The sequence below is a fragment of the Mirounga angustirostris genome, unplaced genomic scaffold (genome assembly GCF_029215605.1).
Source record: "Mirounga angustirostris isolate CCGP_5_RB_7025 unplaced genomic scaffold, mMirAng1.0.hap1 SCAF_7, whole genome shotgun sequence".
NCBI lineage: Eukaryota > Metazoa > Chordata > Mammalia > Carnivora > Phocidae > Mirounga > Mirounga angustirostris.
In genome coordinates this window covers 9,859,166-9,876,213 of record NW_026991715.1, presented here as the reverse complement: position 1 = coordinate 9,876,213, position 17,048 = coordinate 9,859,166, and the positions used below count along the sequence as shown (strand labels likewise).

The 17,048-nt window shown below is 49.3% G+C and overlaps 1 protein-coding gene across 2 annotated transcripts in view; it reads right to left on the bottom strand.

Annotated features, from left to right (window-relative positions):
* The window catches only part of COL23A1 (collagen type XXIII alpha 1 chain), a 314,520-nt gene that overhangs the window by 280,599 nt on the left and 16,873 nt on the right, over positions 1 to 17,048 (bottom strand). For both annotated transcript variants that reach the window (XM_054511118.2, XM_064595788.1), the window contains exon 2: positions 11,606 to 11,672. In XM_054511118.2, coding sequence (XP_054367093.1) covers positions 11,606 to 11,672 — 67 coding nt within the window. The remainder of the gene's footprint in view (positions 1 to 11,605; positions 11,673 to 17,048) is intronic.

The following is a 17,048-nucleotide window of genomic DNA, read 5'->3' as shown; positions in this document are numbered from 1 at the left end:
CTGTTGACCTATTAAGCGTTACTCGGAGATGCCAAGGCCCCTGGAAATAGGAGCCACATGAAGAATTCTCGGCAACAAACAGAAAACACATTTCCAAAACTATTATCATTTCAAAGAGCAGCCGAAGGCAAAATCAGAGAGGGAGACAAACCGTGAGAGACTCTTAACCATAGGAAACAAATTGAGGGTTGCTGGAGGGGAGGCAGGTGGGGGGATGGGGTAACTGGGTGATGGGCAGTAAGGAAGGCACTTGATGTAATGAGCACTGGGTGTTTTATAAGACTCAGGAATCACTGACTTCTACCTCTGGAACTAATAATACACTATATGTTCATTGAATTTAAATTTTAAAAATTAAAAATTAATTAATTAATTAATTAAATAGCAGCGCCGCTCAGAAGAACCCCAAATCCAGAAACTGTCCAAACACCCAACAGCAGTGAAATAGTGAAATGAATAATGCGCAATCCACAACCACATGCGGCAAAATGGCCAAATCTCAACCAGCTCCATGAAAGACACAAACGAATCTATACGGTGTGATACCATTCGCGTAAAGTACAAAACCAGGCAAAGCTAGTCTGCTATGTGAGAAATTGGGATAGGAGTCACCCCCCATCCCCCGGGGGCAATTGTGGGGGCGGGGGTGGTCTCTGGAGGGTGGGTCATGCACTGTTCCTTGCCTGGGACCCAGGAGTGTGCTGTCTGCAAATTCACGGAGCTGCAAATTTAGGATATGCGCTTGGGCTATGGTAAGTTCTATCTGGACAAAAAGTTACGACAAATAATGAGGCAGACATCGGAGGAGGGACAGATCTGTTGATGTTACGGTGACCAAAGCTACTAAGGGCTGCAGAGACCCAGAATATTAGCGGCGTGCATATTCACCCCCTTTCTTGCTGCCAGAAGCAGAAGGAGCCAGAGACAGGAAGGGAGACTTTTGCACTGGAAAGAGTGAAAGCCACCGGTGTGGAAGGAATTGTTGGAAAGGGTCCAGGAAGGCAGAGGGAAAAGCGGGGAAGCTGCCCCAGCTCCCTGCCTGGAGTCACGGGTTGCTGTTTATTTGAACGGGTCCCCACGGAAGTGTGGCCAGGGGCCCCTGGAGCCCATGCAGGTTGGACTGACAGAACTGTAGCTTCAAATTGAGAAGACAAAAAAAAAGTGCAGAATACCACACATTATTTTATTTCTGCAAGAGTTCAAATGTGTGCGTTTGTAAAATATTTACATCCAAGGAATGGGACTGGAGGGGGTGGGGAGGTGGGCAGCAGGGGACAAGGGAGACTTTTCTTTGAACTTCAGATCTATGTTGTTTTTGAGGGGGGGGTAATTTTAAGAAGCACAGCTTGCTTTTATGATAATAATTTTTTTTTTTAATAAAAGGAGGGCAGTGTGCTAAGAAGACTGGAGAAGGGGGCCCTGTGGGGAGGTGGGGACCTTCAGGAGTAAGCAAACAGTCCATTTTAGGTAGGAAGGGAGGCACTCCATCATCAAGAGGTGCCCTGGCGACCAAGTGAGTCAGCCCTGGGGGCTGGGGGAGATTCTGGGCAGAGGACTCAGCACCAGCCTGAAGGGCTCAGAGCCCCACTCCTGGTGGGGACAGAGCAGACACACCTGAGTTCACCAGTCACTCCCCCCTCTCTCACCCCTCCCTCACCTCTACCTTCTTCCACCAAAGCAACCCCCCTGCATTCACCCTCCTGCAAACTACCCCTCCCGTAAACCCTCCCTCCTGAGTTCATGCCCCCGCAAGACCCCCACGTGCAACCTACCCCACCCCACAAGCAGAGAAGGGGCCAGTGTCCAGGTAGCAGAGCATGGCCCTCACAGACCCCTCCTGATGGGGCTCCCGGGTCCCAAGCGGGGAGGAGGCAAGAGGAGAGGATGTACATTTTGGGGAGCAAACAGGCATGGGGGTGGCTAGAAGGCACTACCTGTCATCCTGGAAATTAAGCCCAAGTCCTACTGGTGGGTGCAGGGTCAGGGGGGCAGTCACTCCTCACCTTCCTCAGGAAGCAGCCCCCTGTGTCCTGTCATGCCCCCCGCCCCCCATACGTACATTCCCTGAGAAAGTGTTAAGACCAGTGCCAGACCCTCCCTGGACACTCGGAGGACCACAGTCCCCTAGTAAGTGCGCCACTCCTGTACACCACTGACCTTCAGCGAGCACCGGGGCCAACACAGCCCGCCTCTGTTCCCACCTGCGTGACAGGCAGTGACGCTCAGGGGTACAGTCACTGTCCGGTCCTTCTGTGGGTGCCACAGCTCCGGTACATTCCCCACCCCGCCTCCAAGTCACCTGCCGCCCCCACCCTCCCAGGGGCATGTGGTCTTGTCTACACATTTTTAAAGATGTTTTTATTTATTTGAGAGAGAGAGAGAGAGAGCGCATGAATGGGGGGCAGAGGCAGAGGGAGAAGCAGACTTCCCACTGAGCAGGGAGCCTGATGCGGGGCTCGATCCCAGGACCCTGAGCTCACAACCTGAGCCCAAGGCAGATGCTTAACAGACTGAGCCACCCAGGCGCCCCCAGGAAGGCTATTTCTTAAGTGTTCCCTGGTAGGGACTATATTTCAGACACAGAGCTGCAAGTGCCCCAAGGCAAGGCGGCAGGAGCGGATCTGATTCACAGGGAGGGACCCTGGCCAGCGCCAAACCAAACACAAATGCTTCCAATCATCAGACCCGGGTCCAACTCAGAGCTCAGCCGAGCCAAGCCCTGGTCAGAGGGAAGCTTCAGTGAGCAAGGAGAAAAAGCCAAGGGGAGAAAACACTGGAAAGAATGGAAAGAGAGTCAGTATCAAGTTTAAAAACAAAAAGGAGGCCAACACCCCTCGAAGGGGCTTTCCCATGGTGGCGGGGGGCGGGGGGGGTGGGGCGAGAAGCTACCCAGCTCCTGGACAGGGTAGAATTCCAGAAGGACAGTGTCAGCCCTGGCAACTTCCTTAATAGATTTTATTAGCCTTTCCCTGAAACCATCCTGGAACAGTCTGTCATGCTGCAAATCACCCAAATGTATTTACAGAAAGAGCTGAGTTCTGCGTGCTCCCTTTGCAAGGGCTGAGTTTGTCCTTGTTTCCTGCCACCCCAGCCAACACCCGTGGAGGGTCTGTTACCAGCCCACCGTGCAGCCAGCGTATCCTGAAGAAAGAATGTGGATGGATTCTTCCAGGAGAACCACCAGGAGGAGAGTGACTTCAGGCAGAGGAACAACATGCAGGTTCTGGTTGCGAAACTAAGTTGTTCCCCAGGGCATAGGATTTGAGATAGGAAGGTGATATGATGTGAGAGATGGGTGCAGGGAAGGAGGCAGGAATCCCATGGAGAAATGCCAAGACACAGATTGCACACTCGATCCTAAAGACGGTGGAGAACGATGGAAGGCTCTGAAACGGAACATCACTTTGCCCCCGTCCTGAGGAAGGTCTGGAAAGGACAAGAGCCGATGAGGGTCTGGAGGAGGCAGTGGTGGATGGATGGTGTAGGGAGGAGTCGTCAACATATGGGAAGCAGGTAAGATAACTGACTGGAGAGAGAGCTGGGGGGCGGGGATGAGGAGAACCCCAAGAGAATAAGAGATGAAGGTGTGACAGTAATTTCATGGGTCATCTTGGCTGGATCCTGGTGCCCAGATATGTGGCCAAACATTATTCTGGATGTTTCTGTGAGGATTTTTTTTGGATGAGATTAACACTCAAATAGGTGGACTTGGAGGAAAGCGATAGTCCTACATAATGTGGGTGGGCCTCATCCAGTCAGTTGAAGGCCTGAAGAGAACAAGAGGACCGAATTCCCAAACAAGAGAGAATTCTCCAGCTGACTGCCCTTGGACTTCATCGGCAACAACTGCCCACGAGAAAGATCAAAACAATGTAAACATTATCAATCTGATCCCTGAAAACAATATCTCATTTTACTGGGAATTTCCACAATTTATTCATGACAGATGATCTTTTCAAGTGCCCTCAGCAGTGCCTGGCACAGAGTGGGTGCCCCATAAGTATCCCCTGAAGGGAAGTGTCACCATTTGTATTTTTCATTCATATTCTTTGCCCATTCTTCCACTAAAATATTTGACTTTTCCTTATTCTTTCGCAAGAACGTTTTACATCTCATGAATATTAACTATACATTTACTGTATATGTTGAATTTTTTTCAGCTTTTTATTTATCTTTAAACTTTGTTAAGGTGAGATTTTCTATGCAGAAACTGTAAGCTTTTTTAAAGATTTTATTTATTTATTTGTCAGATAGAGAAAGAAAGCACACGCAGGGGGAGCAGCAGAGAGAGAGGAAGAAGCAGCCTCCCTGCTGAGCAAGGAGCCCGATGTGGGACTCGATCCCAGGATCCTGGGATCATGACCTGAGCTGAAGGCAGACTGAGCTACCTAGGCACTCAAAATGTAAGCTTTAAGCTTAAAATATTTACAAAACTATTTTACAGTATGGCAGGGTTTTTCAGCCTCGACACCACTGACATTTGAGGAAGGGTCATTTTTTTGTGTTGGGGGCTTTCCTGTACCTTGCAGGATGTTTAGCCACATCCCTCGCCCTCCATCCACTCAATGCTGGTAGCATCCCACCACACCCCACGTTGAGACAAACCAAAATGCGTCTGAACATTGCCAAAACTTCCCCGGGGGCTAAATCTTCCCTGGTTGAGAACCACTGCCTTATGGTTTCTGACTTCAACATTTAGAAAATCTGCTTCTTCCTCACAATTTTTTTCAGTGACCTACTGTATTTTTGTCTTGCCCTCCATCGTTTCATTTTTCACATTTAAGTCTTCCATCCATGCGGAATATACTTTGGCATACGGTGTAAGGTGAGAAGCCATATATGATGATCCCATTGAACTTACCCTGAGAAAAGGCAATGCCACCACGTGAGCGACTCCTGATCTGTGGGACATTTAATAATCCTAACCTCCAAAGTTACATGACACCCCATGCAGTGAAAAGTTGCACCTGTCATCCAATATTTGGCAAAGAGTTGGCCAAGCTGAGGTCAAGACACTTTGAGTCCTCTCTTCCCACAGCTTCAGGATTCTCAGCTACAATAAAACCAGATGGCGCTCAATAAATGTTGGGTGGGTGGGGCAGGTGTTCCAGGAATGCGTTCGCTGATGGCTGTTTTACCTTTCCCATAATTTATCCCAGCTTCCAGGAAACCACTTGCTTCTGGAATCTTCTGGAAAATTCTGAGGAATCTTCCATTTTAGTAGAAAAAACACCAGAGTGGGTGCTTGGCTTTATGTCTCACTTCTGGGTGCTTTCCAGTCATTTAAAAAAAAAAAAAAACCAACCCTAATTATCCATTGCTTTTAAATTCCCGTTAAATTTCTATAGAATTTAATGAATATAGTGGGCTCCCTCTGGTGGTCACAAGAAAATCTCCAAATTTCAGCGGACAGCACATAGTTAAACCCCAAGACTTTACTTAAGGGACATGGTATATTTCGTAATTAGCAGACTCAGGGTAGCTGGACGATGCCCTCAGAGAAGACCTCTAATTAGCCTCTCCCATCCATCAGTGGGTCTGCTAATTGGTTCATGAAGCCACTCACTGTCCAAAACCACGCTTACCATCTTCCCTTCCAAATCCCTCTTCGGGGATTTCCTGTCTCTGCTCAGGGCATCGCCCCCCCCCTCCATAGCCTCAGGCACCTCTGTCCCCTCCTGTGCCCATCCATCCTGTTTGTGAGTTCCGTCCACCACGTGGCCCCGTGCCTCCTGCAGCTGCTCCCTGCCATTCAAGTTCTCACGACCTCTCCTCCACAGAAGTCATCCAGCAAACGCGCATCGTCCCTCCTTTGCGTGCCCAGCACCATTCTAGGCTCAGGAGACCCGGCAGGGAACAAGACAAAGACCATTCCCCACCCTGAGCACCCTCTCCAGGGGGCTTCTCTGCTGGAACCAAATCTGCCTTCTGGTCCTTACTCCGTGCTGTGTCTGGGGTCCTCTTAATGCTGAACTCTACAGACATTCCCTCAGCTGTGTCCTCCCTTGGCATAACACCCACATCCCTCTCTAACCAGGACCCACCCCCTCACCTCCCACGACCACCTTCCAACCAAACAGAGCGCCCCGTTGCCTCTGCTCAGAAGGGTGGGATCGTGGAATGTGTCCCCTGTCCCAGCTGGCTGAGATGCCAAACAGTCTTTCAAAACCCTGCCCGGCTATCATCTTCCCCCTGCCCAGGTCCTCTTGATCTGAGATGATCTCTCCCTTCTTCTTCTTCTTTTTTTTTGTTCCTACAAGACTTTTTTTCTCTCCAGGCTCTTCCCATTCTTAGGATGGTCAGGTTCTTGATTCTGCCCCATGACCTCCCAATGACAGGCTCCGTTGGCCATGCCTCTCCTAATCTTTGTCAATACTGCCCATAGGAAAAGCACAAAACAGGGGTAGGGAGAGATGAATGAAAGAAGGAACAAATATCTAGGCATAATGGAGTGGGCACCAGAGACCATCCTCCAGAGTGTTCCAGCCAACAACCAAGCAAACAAGATCAGGCACACAAATTAACTCCTTCAACTCTGTGCAGTCTGACGTAGCGGGAGAACTGCCATCAAGCTGCTGTTTTATATCATAACTTCCAGCCAACTAGGATCTAACAGGTTAAAAAAAAGTGTTATTTTTAAAATTCTCTGAATAAATAATTCAAAAGGGGGAATAATAATTCCTTCACTAAACTCTTTCCTATGCCAACAACTGAACAGGCCGAACCAATGTAACTTGTACCTCTGTTCCACTCTGTAACATTTGCTGTAAACTATCCATGAAATGTATCAGGTTCAACATCACGCTCTCCTGCTCTCTGTAGGATTTCACTCCTCTGCTCAAACTGCCAAACGCTCAGACAGAGCCATGCATTTCTAATTCTGATTAATCTGTTCATCGGTGCACATCGTTTAGAAACCCCATGCAGCATCTCTGGTATATTTTGCAAGGATATAGCAGGGCCAGAAAAAGAAAAGTATTGCTACTTTTCTGAAAAATTCCTAACAAACTTCCAGGGCAGGTGGAGCCCGGGGTGGAAACCAGTGTGAACTGTGTGAAGGGGGCAGAGCCCCAGGCTTTACACTCATCCTTCTGGATGCCTTTTAGTGGCTGACTGGAGCTCACCGGTTACGTTTCCTGTTCCCTTCCTGTTCTCTCCCTCCTGGGCTCTGTCGCCAGCTTTTTCTCACCCACGTCCCCAAAGAACATGCCAATTTGGTCTGCCAAGCCTTTGTTCTTTCCCTCCAGAATATTCCCAGACAACCGCTAACTTCAAATCTCCTCTCCCCATCTCTCTCTGGCGGCCCGGCCGGACATCAGCGAAAATCAAGAAGGTAACAGGCTGCGCGGGTGGGTCTGGATCAGCCTGGGGACTGTGGATCTGAGTTAATTGTAACCACAACTCACTCACTCTCAGGAAGCAACAGAGGTCCTGTTCGAAACAATTTACATGCATTAACTTACTCAATCCCTGGGACAATCCTATGATGTCGCTACTACTGGAAACCCCATTTCACAGATGAGAAACTGAGGCAGCAGAAGGATAAGTGGGTGAGTGTCCAAGGTCATGGAGCTGGTGAGTGACAGGATTTGAACCGGGCGGTCTGGGTCCAGAATCCAAGCGCTTGGTCACTGGGCCAGGCTGACTGTTGGACAAGTTCAACAGAGGGAAAAGACCCCTCTGTGCCCGGAGTGGAGACCAGCCTCTGGTCAAACCCAGACTCTGTCTACAGTCCCCAGCTGAGGGCCCCCTGGACAGGGCTGGCAGGCCGCCCCCGGAGTGGTAAGCTCTTATTTATGACTACCCTGCTAAATCCATTTTGTCTTCTTCTGGGAACGGCACCCTGGGAATATTCCTTATGGTAAGTACCCTGCCTGTTCTCAGCCCACATGGCTCTGGCAGGGTCAACTCACCCCAAGAGGCGTTCCCCCAGGTTCAAGAACAGGCACGTGACCCAGACCTGGCCAATCAATGCAGCCCATCCTCCAGGCACAGCAGTGAATTTAGCGATAGGTATTAGGAGAGTTAGCTAAAGCAAGCACTTTTAACACCAGAGTGGCCCATCCCGCAGGACATGCTGGACCGGACCACACGGCAGAGTCGAGTCAAACCCAGGGCTCTCCAGCTCCAAGGATAAGCCCCTCCGTTAGGATGCTCCTGGGTCACAACTGTTCTGAGCGCAGTGGGGCCGGGTTGTGCTTGTGCCTTCCTCTGCCACAGGACAGCTAGGGGGACACCCCTACAGAGCCCTTCCTGCAATATTCTAGAATTGCCGCTCTGAGGGCAGCCTCCCCCAGCAGACTGTGGGGCTCCTGTCCATCCAGCCCGACACCCCCAGGCCTGGCGGCGGTCTGAAATATACATAAACTACCTCAAAAACCTGGCCGCCCGAAACCAAAGCCACTAGCCACATGTGGCAGTTGAAATTCAAATTAAGTAAAAATTTGAAAATTCAGTTCCTCGCTGGTACTGGCCACGTGTCAAGGGCTCAGCAGCACACGTGGCCACGAGCGGCTGCTGAATTCACAGGATATCGCCCACCTCCACATCACAGAAAGTTCTGCTCTAGGACAGGTAGGACCTCTAGAAAGGCGAGCAGGAGAACTGGGGAGAACGGGGAAGGGGAATTATTCTTCGCAGGTAATCTTTAGCAGTACTTGAGCTTTTTTTTTTTTTTTAATCACATCATACACCATTTCCTATGCAAAAATGACCACTTTTAAACTTTACTTTGGGCAGGTGAATGAGAAAGGGCGGCATGGGGGAGTGGGGCTCCCAATCTTGATCCTCCCCCTCCGCAACCTCAGGGTCCTCTGGGTGATTTGCATCCCAGCCCACTTTCAGTTCCTAGGGCTGCCACACCAAATTGCCACAAACGAGGTGGATTAAAATGACAGGACACGGATTCTCTAGCAGTTCTGGGGGCCAGAAGTTCAAAATCAAGGTGCTACCAGGGCTGGTTCTTTCTGAATCCCCTCCACATCCCCTCTCCAGCTTCTGGTGGCTGTGGGTGAGCCTTGGCCCTCCTGGGCTTATAGATGCATCATTCTCGGTCCTCCCAAGGCCTCCACTGTGTGTCTCTGTGTCTCAAATCTCTCCCTTCTGTCTGATAAGGACACTTGTTATTGGACTTAGGGCCCATCCTGAATCCTGGATGACTTCATTCAACCCTCTACACCATTTTATAGATGAGAGGGGCAAGGCGCAGGCCCCTCCCTTGCCCGAGGTCACGGGGCCAGCTCAGGGCACAGCCCTGCCAGGCCTCCTGCCCCTGGCTCTGGCAGGAGGCCTGCCCCCTTCTTGGCTCCACGACTCCCGCTGAGGGCCCGCTTCACAATGGGCAACACATAGAAGAGTCTCTCCCTTCTCTGGCCTCGCTTATCTGTTTTATCAGACCTCCTAGGATCTGACAAAAGATCACACAGTCTCCAGGCCGTGAGAAGGAACTGGGTGGGCAGGAGGGGGTATCTGCAAGTATCTCAAATCAGATGGGGCCCCAAGCTACAGAGGGCAGTTTGCAGGTCCAGACTCCAAAAGTCTGCAGGACAGATCAGAGCCCGGAAGAAAGGGAGTCAGTTTGGTTTCGAGTGCTTGGAAAAAAAAGGCCTCTGTCCTTTTTATGACAGGCAGAATGTCCAGCCTACGGGGTTTTGCATCAATGAAGGTCTCTGGTCCAAAGGGCTCAAGTGAGTCCTCCAGCTCGAGGTGACGGGGAGAAAGCAGGTGTGGACATGGGTGTGCATCAGGGCCTGGCCACACTGGCCACATGACCATGCTGAGGACACCTCCCAGGACAGCTTGAAGGCAGCCATGAGTCCCTCTGACAACAGAAGCACAGCGCCGACACCCAGCAGGGCACCCCCTCCAGCGGGACTGGGGGTTCTGACCAGCCTTTTAGCCCCCAGAGTCTTCCCTGGGACCCTCTTGGAGCCTCTGTTGGTGGTTCAGGACCCCCAAGGGAAGGCAGATCACAGGACTGTCTCCGGGTCATGGGCTTTGACCTATACTCAAATACGAATCTCAAGTCTACGGAGCCCACTCCCATATTGTTATTCATTTTTGATAAAGACCCTGAGAGTTAATAAGCAGCAGACCAAGATTTGTCCCTGGCTCAGATTTATTCAGGAGCTCTGCACCCCCTCACTGCCTCCTTCTCCTTCTCTCCCCATCATCTGTATCTAGGACTTTCAAACTTCCGGTCAGCAACGCATAGCAGGAAACGCATTTCAATCACCATCCAGGTCATATACTCCAAATATAAATAGCTCAAACAAAAACTTCACTCCAATGTGTCTTTATTCCAGTCCACAGCTAGTTCAAAATTTCAAAACACTGGCTGCAACCCACGGAACTGATTTCATATCCTACAAACGCTTTGTGACACCCAGTTTAAAAAATACTTCTCCACATAACTCACATGAATTGACATCCATACAGCACTCAGAAAGAGGAGGAAAAAAAAAATACAAAGAAACACAAGAGGAATCATCCCTGTTCTATGTATTTTGCAGATCGTCCAAAAACTCATCTGTGTATCTGGTTCCCCCACCCTTTGAATCACAAAGTCTGACTTCCTGATCTGCTAATATGATGTCATTGCTTGTCAAGTCCTTTTCCCTCCTCTTAAAATGTTGGAGGTACTCTTGAAGACTAACTCAAGCTGGCCCATAAAATCCTCCCTGAGTGAATTTTCACACCGTGAAGTTCACCTCTGCAGAGATCCCAGGGCATCTCCCAATACATGGAGATGATCATTTTCCAGGAACTGTGTGTCTTGGCCAGCTGAAGTGGACTGAGAAAAGCCTGACAACTCGACTAGTGGATGGAGTGATGGCAAGGACAAGGGCCCCGGGGCTCAGCTCCTGTGTTCTCCACCTTGTTCTACATGGTGGGAAGTCTAAGAAGTATTGCAATTTTCAACTCATTCACTGGTAAGGTACGACACATTGTTTGATAGAGGATAATTCTAACCCAGAAAATACCAGAGCCAAGGCCACAACACCTAAATTCTCACTGATGGTCTGTGCAAAGCTCCCATGAGGACCATCAGAAGGCCTGATCGGACTCAGGATTCAGCCACAAGGATCGGGAATCCACAGATCCTGGTCTGATTCGCAGCCATCCTGGCTGCACCACCAAAACCCAAGACAGACGTGATTATCTGAATCATTCAGACCACGTTCCCATCTTCCTTCCTCTACCTCCACCTGAAGAAACCAAAACCGAAAAACCCTATATTCACCAGATTCCTTATTCTTCCTGTCGTATCTGAAATAGAGCTGGGGTCACAATGTTAATACTGTGTGGATAGTCGAGGCCTGTTTCTTGGTCTTTGAAATGGGACGGCTGTTACTTTCTTAGTATCTACGCCTTCATTACAAGTCATTTCTAACACACCACCATCCTCATGAAACCAGGTCAGGTAACCTTGCTAGAATCTTTGACTGGTAAGCTTGTCAGGGAAGACATAGAAAGGAAGACCCCGGATGGGTCTGAAACCCAGGGCCAGCCTCTTGACCACATGCTTGGCAGTCCTAAGCACACAGGAGAGAGGAGGCCCGGCCTCGGGTAGTCAGGGGCCCACAAGGATCAAACATCCACTTACCTGGTGGGCAGACGCAGGCGGTCGGCGCTTCTCGAACTGTCCGGTGCTTGGCCAGTCCCTCCAACTTCTGAACCAGAAAAAAAAGAGAGGGGGAAAAAAACCAAAAAAACGAGCATGAGTTTGAGAGAGGACAGGGGCAAAGGTGGAAAAATCAGCAAAGACCGATGTATTGGAAAGATCGACGGCGAGGCGGGGGGGTGGCATTGTTGGGCATATAAATATATTTTTTTTTACAAGGGGGTTCAGTGCTACAGATAGTTTTAGTATGAGAGGAGAAACAAAAATAAACATGCAGCAATCACTTGGGAGTCCATGAAAAGAAGGTGGCAGGTTTCTGCTCTGTTACAGCATTTTCTTTTTTTTTTAAATTTTTTAAATTTTTAAAAATGATTTTATTTTATTATTTATTTGAGAAAGAGAGAACATAAGCAGGGGGAGGGGCAAGAGGAGAGGGAGAAGCAGACTCCCTGCTGAGCACGGAGCCCGATATGGGGCTCGATCCCAGGACCCTAGGATCATGACCTGAGCCGAAGGCAGACGCTTCACTGACTGAGCCACCCAGGCGTCCAGTTACAACATTTGCAAACACGAATCCAGAAAAGTCAGAGTGACCGTGTAGTCCGTGTGAAGAGTGGAGGGCTGAGCAGAGGGAGGCTGGGCCTTGGCAGCCAACCCTTGGTCCTCAGATTGGATCCGAACCCAGGACACCCCGGGCCCGCTTGCTGCAGCCCCCACAGCCCATGGGGCCTCAGACGCTAGGCCCAGACCTAATCCGCCCTGATGACATCTTCCTTCCTTCTCACCAGCAGGGATCCTTGGCCTAGAAAATTTGGCTCAGACCATTTAACAATGGACTGTGCTACATTTGGGGGAAGGGAAAAGAATTACCTTAGAAATGGGATCAAACATCCCAGCTCTGCTATTATGCTAACTCAAAGTACGGCTGTGGCATAATCATCACCTGATGGACCAGTCGGAGCAAGCTTGGAGGCCCGGATTGCCATTCCTGCCTCGCACATAGGGGACACGCTTGGAAAAAAAAAGAAATTAATCCCCAAACCCAAATCCAGGTTGAGGAGAGTGAAATGACAGGCCCATAATTCCCAAACAAGTGAAAACTTGAGTCCTAACAAGAAAAAATAAAGTATATTGGGGCGTCTGGGTGGCTCAGTTGGTTGGGCAACTGCCTTCGGCTCAGGTCATAATCCTGGAGTCCCAGGATCGAGTCCCGCATCGGGCTCCCTGCTCAGCAGGGAGTCTGCTTCTCCCTCTGACCCTCCTCCCTCTCATGCTCTCTCTCTCTAATAAATAAATTAAAAAAAAAAAGAAAAGAAAAAATAAAGTATTAACCTTTCCCGAGGAAGCAAACACGTAAAAAAAAATCTCCCTCAAAGCAAAACAAAGCAAATCCCAAATGGGATAACTTGAGTGACAAAATGTGATACTACCACCAGAAGATTTCAACATAAAAATGTAATCTTTCTGGGGATACCCAGGGGGACTCAGTGGGTTAAGCGTCCGATTCTTGGTTCCAGCTCTGGTCGTGATCTCAGGGTCATGAGATCGAGCCCCACGTCAGGCTCCGTGCTCAGCACAGGGTCTGAGTGAAATTCCCCCCCTCCCTCTGCTCCTCCCACTTGTGCTTGCTCCCTCTCTCTCCTCTCTCTAAAAATAAATAAATAAATCATTTAAAAAATGTCATCTTTATCCATAAGAATAAATAAATAAAAATTTAAAATACCTTGACAGCAAGCAAATAAAACTGTTGTTTTTAACTTTTTTTTAAGTCATCTCTGTGCCCAGCGTGGGGCTGGAACTCACAACCCTGAGATCAAGAGTCGCACGATCTACAGACTGAGCCATCCAGGCGGCCCCCGCCCCCCAAACTGTTATTTTTAAAGCACTGCTTTAGAGGAGGTGCAAAGGGCACCCCCAGTTTTGAGCCCCTGAGCACCAGGCCTGGAGTTTGCACAGGAGAGAGGACTCCAGCTGAGCTCGGTCTGCCTCTGGCTGGAGCAGCCCTGGACCGGGAGCTCGGGCCACCTGCCAACACTTCCAACCGCGCCCTCATTTTACAGATGGGCCACAGCGGCTGATGCCCACCAGAGATGGGGTGAAGGCCTGCAGGTTTTGACGGAACACAGGGACGTGGTTATGCACCCCAGGCAGAGGCTGCGTGGCAGGAGTACCGCGGACAGGCAGGGGGCAGACGGTGCTGCCTTTAGCTGCGCTGACTTGTCCATCTTCACTGCACCTCCCCAGTCTTCCCCAAGGCCTCAGCTTGCCCCAGAAGTCAGGACCTGGCTAGGCTCCTGGACGCAGGCTCCCAGCTCCCAACTGGACCCCTACCTGTCATGTACCTCTGCTCTGGAGAACCTGGCCCAGACTGACCCTAGGAGCAGTGCAGGCAGCCCCAGGCTCCAGAGACCCCCAGAGCTGCCCTGGGCACCCCCCTCCCGGGGGTGGGTGAGAACAGCTCCACTAGCAGCTGCAGACAGCAACCCCCCAAGCCCTACAACCCGCCCCCCCCAGCACCCCCCCTCCCCAGCTGGGCAGGCCCTGTAGCCCACTATCCTGATCAGAGCACGGATGCTGCCCACTGATGTGAATACAGGCTGGAGCAGGATCTCAGAACTCACTTTCTTCCCCTCCACTGTATTTGCAGAGACTATTACAGATTTCAAAATGCACACGGCAAACGAATCCAGCCTTCATCGTTTATGCCCGTCAATTTGTGTGAGACGCTCTCATTTGTTTTTATCAGGGCTAGACGGTCTAGAAGCCACACTCGCTTCCTTGTTTGAAACCAAAGCATTTAAGGCTAAAAACCAATTTGCTTTTAACAGCCGATCACATCTGGGCCGCTCTCCTAAAAGGGGGGGACGCTTTATCAAATACTGATAGGAAGCACAATTACTTCCAAACTGCTCTTATCGTAAAATAAAAAACTAAACAGGAAACTATGGGAGGGGGGAATAACCTCATTGTTAATGCTAGTAGGTGAGGTCATAACGTAATGGGATCGAGGTTTTGTTTGGTTGCTGACTCTAACTCCGTCTATGCGGGTGTTTCTCTGGATTACACGGATTACAGTTTTATCTGCTAGTCCCCTGCCCCCCGCATCCTCCCTCTCCAGGCCCCTAACTTTCTGTGGGTTTGAAATGCCACTGCTATGAACAACTTTTGAATTAGAAACCCAATCCCACAATCTTTATTTCCATGCTTCGCTTTTTCTTCTTTAATTCTAAGAAAATATTCTTTTGTGTCCAAGTTTGTAAAAATGATTTAAAGGCCTCAATTTTTTTTTTTTTTTTGCCTTCAATTATCTGGCAGCACCCCTCGCATCTGCAAACAATATGGTCCTGGTTTTGCATATGCAAACATGTCCTGACTCCAAAAGTAAATAAAGGAGGAGTTTTTAGAGAATAGACCCTGAGACTTTGGGAGCGTTCCCTCCACCAGCTGCAGAGGAGAACTTGAAGTTTGCGGTGGGGGAGGGGCAGCGAGCGCAGAGGGGAAATCGTGGTTCTCAGAAAAGCATTACACTGTTAGATGATAAATTTACTAATGACCTGTGGGAGCACTAGTCTGGGACGCTCCGCCAGATGTCTGATCACAGCCTCAAACGAGTGCATTTTGATGAAATATAGATTAATACATGTAGAAGGATGTCCCTATTTATTTCTGTAAAATGGGACAAATAAAGCCACAAAGCCATTCCTATCCTCTTTGACAGAAGATTCCTGCTCTAGGGAAGAAATCTCAGGAAAATAAAAGTCAGCAGGAGCAAAGAATAGTACGCATGAGTTTGTGCCCCTCCCCCCCAAACAGTGGGAGTGATTTAGAAAAGGATGGCCAACTGCCCCCTGATGAAACTGTCATATTTCGTGAAATGTCATTAGGAACACTATGTAGCAAGGGGGGGATGTTTATGATATCATAAATAAAAGGTCTCTATCTGTGTAAAAATTTAGGCATGGGGTGGCAGCAACTACCAAAACATGAACCCTCCTGGCTGTTGAGATTGACTTCTTTAGAAGTCCCTACTGTGTTGTCAGACCATATTCACAGTTTAAAAAAAAAAAAAAAAAAGCGTGGAAGTAAAAGAAGAACCAAAATGAAGCCCTCAAGTCTCCCCACCAAGGATAATTTGTGAATGATGGACAGATGATTCTAGCACCACAAGTACCATTTTACAGAAATAATCCTCTGGCCTCCTCCCGCCCCCACAGGGAGGGGCCCCTGCGTGCATTGTCGATGGCCCCAGCATCCCAAGAGGACAGTGAGATCTGGCCTCTGACATTCTTTTTTTAATACCTCATCATGGAGATGAGGAGGATAACAAACACAAAGTATTATTACTGAGTTACTAATTACTTATAATGGGCCAGGCACTGTGCCAACAGCTGTTACCTCATTCAGACCTGCCAAGAACCTTCTCCCCCCCCCCCCCCCCCCCCCGTCACCACCACGAGGCGGGGTTTATTATTATGCCCATTTACGGATGAGAACATTGAGACATAAGCATCAGGGTGGGACCTGCATCCTGCTATCAACCAACTTGAATCACAGAGCATGGCAACCTCTGCTTACAAACAATCTTCATATCCCAACCAACCAACCAACCAACCAAACAAAAAGTTTTGATCCACCACCAGGCCAGACAGAACGAAAAGGGCAGAAATCAGATCTGAGGCTGCTGAAGGTTGAGGAATGTGAGGTGTGAAGTACAAGGAGACACAAGGAGACAGTGTGAGGCTGATGGAACTGTTCTGTATGGCACTGAGGTGCTGGATACACAGCTCTGTGCATTTGTCAAAAACAGTAAGACTGGGGCACCTGGGTGGCTCAGTCAGTTAGGCGTCCACCTTCAGCTCGGGTCATGATCCCAGGGTCCTGGGATCGAGTCCCTCATCGGGCTCCCTGCTCAGCAGGGAGTCTGCTTCTCCCCGTCCTGCTGCTCCCCCTGCTTGTGCTTTCTCTCTCTCTCTCTCTCTCAAATAAATAAATAAAATATTGGAAAAAAAAACAATAGACTGGACGTCACAAAAAGTGAACGTTAACGGATACACATTTACTTTAAAAATCAACCAGGATATCGGAGAATCCCTGGATGAAACGTAGGCTGTGATAATGAATCTAAGTACATTAAGACTGTGTGAGATAACCTTGAGGCAAGTGGTGGGGAAAAGCATGCAGCTGACCTAAGTAACTTTGCAAAACAGTGTTTTGATTGAGAACTATCAGGCTCAACACAAAAGGAGCCATATAGAGATGCTGTACTCTAGCAACGAAAGTTGTTTCTCACTTTCTCACTGGGCAACGGGCATTAAGAGGGCAATTTTGAAAGGTTAGCAATGTTGAAACTACTTTACGTATACATTAACATTGAACGAGTGAGTAAATACACTATGGGTGATGAGAGCCAGGCTTCTTGCTGTCC